Source organism: Dryas octopetala, chromosome 9 (assembly GCF_963921425.1).
Source record: "Dryas octopetala chromosome 9, drDryOcto1.1, whole genome shotgun sequence".
Taxonomy (NCBI): domain Eukaryota; kingdom Viridiplantae; phylum Streptophyta; class Magnoliopsida; order Rosales; family Rosaceae; genus Dryas; species Dryas octopetala.
The window spans coordinates 8,534,076-8,543,381 of NC_141374.1; the positions used below are offsets into that span (position 1 = coordinate 8,534,076).

At 32.7% G+C, this 9,306-nt stretch overlaps 1 protein-coding gene across 1 annotated transcript; it reads right to left on the minus strand.

Moving 5' to 3' along the window:
- Positions 1-3,241: 3,241 nt before the first annotated feature.
- On the minus strand, positions 3,242-4,638 carry LOC147273691 (akuammiline synthase 1-like). Its single transcript, XM_086228013.1, has 2 exons — positions 4,155-4,638; positions 3,242-3,993 (listed from the first exon to the last, which is right to left on the minus strand). Exons 1-2 carry the CDS (start codon positions 4,623-4,625, stop codon positions 3,340-3,342), a joined length of 1,125 nt encoding a protein of 374 aa, XP_086084139.1. The 5' UTR covers positions 4,626-4,638; the 3' UTR covers positions 3,242-3,339.
- Positions 4,639-9,306: the final 4,668 nt, after the last annotated feature.

Sequence of the window (9,306 nt, forward strand, 5' to 3'; positions counted from 1 at the left end):
AGTAGACCAACTTGGGAAAAACGTGAAAGTAAGTGGACCAATGGTACATTTAAAGATATGAATTTACCATTTTGCCCCTAAATTTTACGGCTGTTATTGAAATTTTGACGGAATGGACTATGTTGGAAAACGTCAAACAGTTAGTGGATTAAGTTGGCAAAAAAAAAAAAATTGTGGACCAAGATGAGACTTTAGAACAAATAAATGGACTAAATTAGTAATTTTCCCTTTTTTTTTTCTTTTTTTTTCTAACAAAACAAGAAATCATAACACAAAATCTTGACTATACCCAGATCCAAAGCGATATAAATTAGAAAGCAATGAGGTAAGTTAGAGAAACCCATGGTCTCAAAACTTTATTGATATTAGGTATTAGTAAATGTTCTCTCCATTAGTTCATTTCTACAATTTGTAGCTTAGCATAGACAGATAAAAACTCCTATGTAACTGTCGTCGCTGTTCTATAGTTGAATTTTTCTATTTCTCATTAATCATAATCATGTACAAACGTAACAAGAGATAAACATCAAAATATATAGGATTGTAATATGAAAGTTTTTCTTGCATGACATGGTCCATATTTAAACCTGAACAAGTAGCTATTGACTGACACGTAATGGACAGTAGAGTTCCTTTGCCATGTGGCACATGCGTAACTGATAGCCATTTTTAGGTACCTTTAAACAAAGAATAACTTACCTGTCCTTATAACAGGGACATGTGTTATCCCTGTTAAAGAGAGAGAGAGAGAGATTAAGGAGGGATACCACATGTCCCTGTGTCACCGGGACATTTAAGTTCCTTTCCTTTAAATATCACATTCACAACATCAAATCTAAGAAAGGAAATTCTTAACCAAGCTGCCAAACATGATGATTATGATGATGTATGGCAGATTGACAATTCAGTAGTCCGGTCACACTCGTCTCTATAGCCAGTCATGACTCATGCCTATTAGTGCCCTGAAACATATACATGCAATTAATTTCTCCAGCTTATACAATTAATTAAGCTACAGAAAGTTGGTTATGGCATGTGATTCAACATAGGTATTAAATATTAGATAAAAAGAAGTAACATCTTTTGATATTTTCTTTATGGGTATTTCATTTCAAACCACATTTGCAACTTTATTTCTGTTGAAGTTTTCGTATCTTCAATCTATGATTATATATAGATAATATTTTACACCGACGGATCAAGGAATTTGTCTCTATAATAAAGTCGTGGTAAATAAGCTTATGAAATTGAGCATGGGTAAACGTGCTACGTGCCTCAACCTTCTTAACTTAAGAAATGTTTATTTCAGACATTGCATCAAACTTTTTCCCCATTTTTTTAAAAGAAAAATTCAGAGATATTGAGGTCAAATTGTATATTCATGACAAATTAAATGGAAGAAAAAAATAAGTGTCAATAGAACCCATTGACTGCATAGTGGATTCGCCACTGATATTTAGTACGTCTATAAAGGGTCCCTTTATTGTACAATCTTTGTATGGTATGGGAAAAAAATGTATTGGATTAATATATTATTTGTATCGTGTGGTAATACTTCGCGTCAAATAATTTGATTAAAAGATGATATGTGTATGAATTTGATAATAGTTTTTTATTTCTCATATACATGCTATGTTTTAATTAAATTGTTCTGCCACGTACATTGCAGTGTAACAAAAGTAGCCTCATTTATACATATTTTTCTTTTAGTGTTGTGTATACATTGGATATATTATATATGATTAAAAAATTGTGTGTATGGCTGTATGATTATACAGCCACTGTATGGTACAAGAATCCCTATTCAAACTTACACATCAGGTGAAGGACTTGCACACGGTAACCATTTGGGGTTTGCCCAATATCCTGAGAACAGCTTTTGTGGAAAAAAGAGAGAGAACAATTTTCTGTTCCACAAGCTAGTTTTGTGTGTTGTAGTTGTTGTAGAGCCTTTTCTGTTACACAATCATGCAAGGTTGCTTATCAATTGGAAATTTAACAGTTTAGGCAAATATTGAATGATCACCAGGCTCCATTGTTGAAGTGCTTTCAATAGCAGGCTACTCATTTAATTATTCATCAAAATGTGACTGGTCAGTCAGAGTACTGGGAAGATTTTCTTGCTTGTTATTTGACTTGCACCCTACCTACCCAACTATATTGTAGTTAATGAGAACCAACTATGGCACAAATTTTCTTAAAATGTCACTGAGGAAGTAGCTAATTTATGGGTGCTTTAATTAAAAATCTAAAATAAAAAAAAAAATTATCTAAACTTCAACTGTTCCAAAAATTAAATAAAAGCTCAAACTCTCTACCGAGGACTTGGTCAGCGCTCGGCAATAATGCATATGCAACCTAACCTGCATCTAAAAAATGCATATGCAACCTAACCTGCATCTAAAAGCTCTATCTACAATTTAATATTTGCATCTACAACTTAAAATATGTCATTTGTAACTTAAAAAAATGCATTTGCAACCTAAAAAGGAATCTGTAACCTAAAAATATGTATCTACAATCTAAAAATGTACAAATGCAAATGCAGATGTAGGATATCGAACTCTCGGTAGTGTTTTTTTTCAAACCGCCGATGTGTACACGGACATATTGGGATTGAACTTAATTTTTTTATTTGACTGAATTTCTAGTTAAAAATCTTTCAAGAACAGGACTTGAAAGTAATTTATTGTAATTCCTTCAAAAAGTAAACCATTTACTAGAAAACTAAATTCTTTGTTAAGAAAATAGAAAACTAATTTGTTTTAACTTTATTAAGAAAATGTCGATCATAGTCCAGATTAAGTCCAGATGTGAAATGAGATCAGATCGATGGGAATGTGAGAGCTCATATCTCGATTCACATATTGACCCATCTTGGTCATTTCAAGTTCAAAATAGGCTGGTTCTTATATTTAAAAGAAAAAAAAAATTGATTAGTTTTGTAAAAGGCTTAAGTGAATAGGTTATCTTTTGAAGAAGGGTTTTTCAAATCCTCTACTTATTTTTTTGGTGCTGATCTTGATTTTGGTTGGGCTGGCGGCCTGCGAATATTTGGGCGGCATTAATTGGTCCCCTTTAATAGAAAAATTGAATCTTATTCCAACAACTTTTTTTTTTTTTTTTAGTTAGGAAAGGAATGATCGAACTTAGGTGCATTGTAAGTAATTTTACGGCCCTTCTAACTGAACTACCCAACAAGTGGCTTATTCCAACAACTTATACATGAATTTTGTTAAATCAATTTAAAAAGAGATACATAAAGTGATAGAAACACAAACCCACCAGAAATTAACTATGATTATGATACTATACTAAAATTTTGATTATGATACTATACTAGAATTCCTTCTCATTAGGAACTGTGACGATCACTTTCACTTCTGGAGGAGCACCCTTTTCATAAGCTGCTGATGATGGCATTGCCATAACAAGTAATATTCCACCAGAAATGAACCCAACCCAATACGAAACACAAGCAGGCTTATACCCTTCACGAAACTCCACCTCATTTGCCCCAAAACCATCCCAGATTGCTCCATTAACTTGACTCCCAAGCATCAAGCTCAGGTTAACAAGTCCATGGTTTCTCGAAAAATTCTCAACCTTGATTGCATTGCAAGTGTTGGTCTTCACAAACAAGGAAGACTTGGGAGTCAATCTGCTACCAAACTTGCTCTCTGCCTCTTCAACACAAAACTGCAATGCATCATTCTCTGAATCCACATTCTCGGGCATATTGATGTCAAAAATCATTGTTTGCCCACAGTTTTTGCTGCGATTGGAGCTGAAAATGGTGGTGGGGGAGCAACAAGGTTTCGAAATATTATTAGGGATGTAATATATAGGGATTAAAGGTAGACTATTTTCTGAAAGCATATTGTTGTGGATGTTAGCCCATTTCTTGAGGAAGTTTTCCTTTAACAAAAGGTCTGCTAGAAGAAGGCTGCAGCTAATTCCTATTGAGCATCCTCCACACTGGAACTTGGTCACCTAAGAAAAAGAAGAAGAAAAAAAACAAGCAAGAAACAGCTCGATCCTCGATTAAAATTTGATGAATACAATAGCAATGAAGCGAAAATATTATATTGCCAATTAAACAATCTGTCAATAGTTCAGTTTCACATTCTAACAAATTAAGCTGTTGCACATACCTGAACAAAAAACAGTGGAGAGAACTTGGGATCTTGTTCATCAACCCCTTTCCAAAACACAAGCTTAGCTTCTGCATCCTCCCTATCTTTGGAACCAAGAAACTCAGACATGGTTACTTGTATTTGGGCCTCAATAAGTCTAATGCCACTATCATTTGACACAATCTCCAGTTCTCCATGGTTGTCGTTCTTATATGCTTCTCGAAGTCGTCCTGCGAATAATGGTTGGTCCAAGAGAGCCCTTGCAAGAGACTCCTTGATCCACCCAACATGAAACCAACGAGAGTCCTCTTGGGTTGCCTTTGTGTAGTAGAGAAGAATGTGCAGGCACTGTCGAAAAATTAATCCCACATCGGAGGAGTGAGGCACTGACACTCGGCGCACTGGCCGTGGCTCTGTGATCTTGAATGGTGTCACACTCTGCGCAGCTTCAATGTGTATGTCTGGGATAAGCTTATTGCACATTGCCATGTTTTGCACACTGTCAACTGTTACACCAAATGAAAAAGGTAGTAGTTACTCTACTATATATGTGAGGAGTTGTTGCTGTGTAAATGAAAAACATGCCTACATAATTTTATAATTTTTTTTCTTTATATACAAAAAGGCCCATTTTAGATTTTCGTCCTGGACCTCTAAAAAGTAAAAAATGGCACTGCTTATAGTTTGCTCCCGTTAGTTAGACCTAGAGATTACGCACCCTTGCGAGTGTGTTAATTTAAGAGTGAAATGGTCCCTTCTCATATGTTTCTTGGTGAATACAAGGCCACCCTTGGAATCTTCGAGGTTCAAACCAAAAAAATGGGCCCTTGAGGCCCCGACCCTTTGTATACATTCACATAATTTTATTCTCAATAATTACACATAACTATATAAATAGTCTATAAAATTTTGGGACCCTAAATATTTGGAAATCCGAGCATTTGTCCCAAGGGTTAATTAGATTTATACCATTCCATTTGTTTTTTTCTAGCTTCTAAATTATTGATTTTTTGATTATTAGATTCAGTTTAGATTAAAAAATTTCAGCCACTTAGGATTAAAACACACGTAAGTGTTCTCCTCATAATTATAGAGCATGCCATTTTCTTTAACAAAAGATAAATTAATAAATTACTCATAAACGCAATTTTAGAAAGATTTTTAACTAGAAACCCAGTCAATTAAAAAATTAAGTTCCAATCCAATTTGTCTGTGTACGCGTGGGCGGAGACGGAAAAATGCACTACAGAGTACTCGGTAGCTTGCAAGATGCATCTGCATATGCACATTTTTAGGTTGTAGATGCATCTTTTTAACTTGCATATGCATTTTTTAGGTTGGAGATGCATCTTTTTAACTTGTAGATGATATGTTTTAAGTTGTAGATGCACTTGTAGATGCATCTGCCGAGTGCTCGGTGGACAGTTTGAGTTTCTACTTAACTTTTGGACCGGCTGAGATTTCGCTTAGCTTTCTTTCTTATTCTGGGCTTTTAATTAAATAACCCAAGATAAATCTCATTTAATGGCTAGATTTTCAGGGATTTATTTGATTTCATAATAGAAGACAATAAATCAAAGGGCCAATTACATAAAAATCATAAAAATAGTTTAACATTCCATAATGGTCAATGCTTTATTCATCAGCTGAAATGGAATTTTTGAAATTTTGCACAAATAGAACCGGTCATTAAAGGTAGATATATATTTATTATCTTTCCCACTGTGCTTATATACTAGTGATGTCACCAGAAGCTGACACATGGAAAAATTAAAAAAATGTCAATATTAACAAGAACTTGACACGTGGCAATATTAACTTAACTAACTAACTAACTAACTACTATTAACAAAGTAATACAGTTTAATTAAAAGTTTAATTAGTATGACAGTATCCAATGGTAAACTACTTTCTAATGCAGCGTTTTCACTGCTTCCCTCTCCGTGTAATGGCTTTAGTCTGGAGTATGGAACTTCAGCATGAATATAAGAATAGAAAGATGAAATTTTGCTTTAAAAAAAACATAATAACATAAAACTAACACTGTCAAATAATCACAAATATAAACTCATATTTACAAATCAATGACTGAAGCTCAGTATCTGAAACCAACATAACCAAACTTAGAAACCATTAACAACATGCCATGACTGTAATGAATTCAAGAAAATCAATCTCATCATATGGAAGCAATCAACACAAAAACGAAACCTAAAAGAAATGTTTTTTTTTTAGTATTAAGAACTAAAAATTTTCAAAATCCTACCCCCAAACCTAAATTAAAGTGCCCCCTTTCTCAAGTGTCTTCCTTCTTTGTACCAAAAAAAAAAAGGTGTCTTCCTTCTACTCTTTGTTTTTCTTTCACTCTCTCACTCTTACTCATGCAAATTCCTTCACACATCCTTCTTCTCTTTGATTAATATTTGCTCATGATCGAAACAAATTTAATATTAAAGAGAGTATACAAAATTAAGAAGTTTTCTAATAAAATAAAAAAATAGCTTGAATTGTCTCTTCCAAAAAAATAGCTTTCATTGTTTAGGTGCCCCATTCTAGCTCCGCCACTGCCTACAATTAAAGAACCTACATATGTACGTAAAGTTAGCATATACTACAACCAAGCTAACACAAAAGAAAATTCTTATACTTATAATCAAGTACACAAGTAGCTAAATTATATGCTTCCCAAACAAGATAAATATCTCTATGATAAAGTAGGTGAATTATGTGGTTCTAAAAAAAGTAGGTAACTTAGCTGATTATTATTATTATTATTATTATTATTATTATTATTATTATTATTATTATTATTATTATTTATCATGACCAAATTTGCAGGAAAATTATTTTCGAAATTCAAAAAGAACTTCAAAACTGAGTCAATCAATATTAATATTTTTAATTATTCAATCAATAATTAACACTTACCACTGTTAATATTACCTAAAGCGAACTAAAGTGTATGTTAGCTAGGAAAACAACAAAACCAAAATTATGAATTGGCTGACTTATCCAACAACGTAAGGAAACTTGATAACATGAACACTGGTCTAAGGGGTAAACCTATGAAAATTGCAAGGTGAACAAGAACCACCAACTTGGAATTGAAGCTCGTAAAGAAGGTGAAACGTTGCATCTAGATCGAGATCGCGCAAATGCGAGTGTGACTATGTAAATGCTTAAGGGCAAAATTAAAGTGGTAATAAATTAGAGTTGGGTGGCAATATTTAACCTAATAGGTAATAAATCTATCCTTTAGCTTAATTATGAGATCGGGTTTTTATTTCGTTGAAAGCGTTTAGCTTGTTTGCTCTATAATTGTAGGGCTTCTTGTTATAACTTGATATTTTCTATCGTTTTTGGTTGTTTTAATGCAATGTTATTGCTTTCTCAAAAAAAAAAAAAAAAAAAATTATATGTCTTAAATGTATGAGCAAATTACAACACTAGTCCTCAAACTTTACTCTTAGTATCACTTTGGTCCATGCACAAACTTATTTTTTGAATTCAATAGTCTGCAAATTTTCACCTGTATATCACTTAAGTTCATTTTGTCAATTCCATCCATCATTTTCGTCAATTTTAATCACGTGTCAAGCATTTGAGCCCCTTTTGAAAGGTAAAAATGACAACCCACCTCATCTTCTTCCCCCAACGTGAAATATGTGATTAAAATTGATGGAATTGATGGAATGGACTAAAATGATACTCAAGGTAAAGTTCATGAACTATATAATTCAAAAAATAACTTCGTGGACCAAAGTGATACTCAAGGTAAAGTTCAAGGGTCATTGCTATAATTCTCTCCTTAACTGTATTTATGAGTAACTTCATTAGTTGTGTGTCACTAGAAGATAATAATTCTAAAAACAAATATGGTGGGTTAGGCATAAGCTAGAAAAAATCTATTCTAGGAGCTAGGTTTCTCTTAATTTACTATTTTCCTAATTGACTTAAGTAAACAACCAAATCTTGTCTTAGCATGAACGGATCTAGTAAAAGATGCAAAACAACAATTTTTTATATGAGTTAACATCATACATGAAGGTTAATTGCATAGTCTCTCCGTCTAAATAATGGTCAAATAATACTTTTGTTCCCTTTACTTTGATGAAAATTTATACTTTGATCTTGTTCTTTTGAATTTAGCAACTTCTGTACTTCTAATATGATAGCAATGGAGTCAAAATCATTAATCCGATTTCAAATGTTGATGGGGAGAGGTATGTTCTATTATCCAGCATATTCTACAAGTTAAGTTAATCGAAAGAATGACATGATTTAAATTTTTGAAGAATGTGAATAAGAGTTAATTTTATAAAAAATTATTATATGTAACTATAACAAGCTATGATTTAATGAAATAGTGGATATACACTATCATTCAATTAAAAAAAAAAAAAAAGAATATAGACCACCGTCGTCACGTCGCATAAATATTGTATAATATAGTTCGTTGTTACGACTATCGAGTTGCATGACGTTCGCTATTGTTTCGTTTTCTATTAAATGCACCCATCAGATCATTTGCAATGTGAACTAACAATATTAATTGCGCATAAAAGCGATATTGGGTACTGCCCTATTCATTCTGGTCTAACACTATCTATGGTAGGGCTCAATCTGTGTGTTGGTTGTTGGTTGTTGGTAGTCGGTAGCTAGGCTCAACTGTGTTCATCAACTTATTCTCACACCTCATTAGTGTACATGACTTTTGATGTCTTGTTTAATTGATATACATGACTTTTGATCCAATTGCATTATATTGCTTATAAAGTTATTTGCACTATATATTATACAATTATCAATTATGGAATATGTGAGCAATATAGTTTCTCGATCATGAGAGAGATTATTAATCATGAACTTTTTTTGTGAGATAATATATAGATGATCATATCATGAACTTTTGTTGGAAGATAAAAATTTACCTATTCTCTCATCTGATACCACATGGTATCCATACTCTCTTTTATTGGCTATCTCTCTTCTCTCACTCTCTTTATATTTTTCTCATATTGTGTCTCTATCTCTCTCTTCAAAAGATGCTACATCACTACAACATGAGGATAGGTAAATTTTTTCCGAAAATAACATACAATTTTTTTTAATGTAAATATATCATATATGTATTAAGGAATTATAATGTAAATATATATATATGGCACTT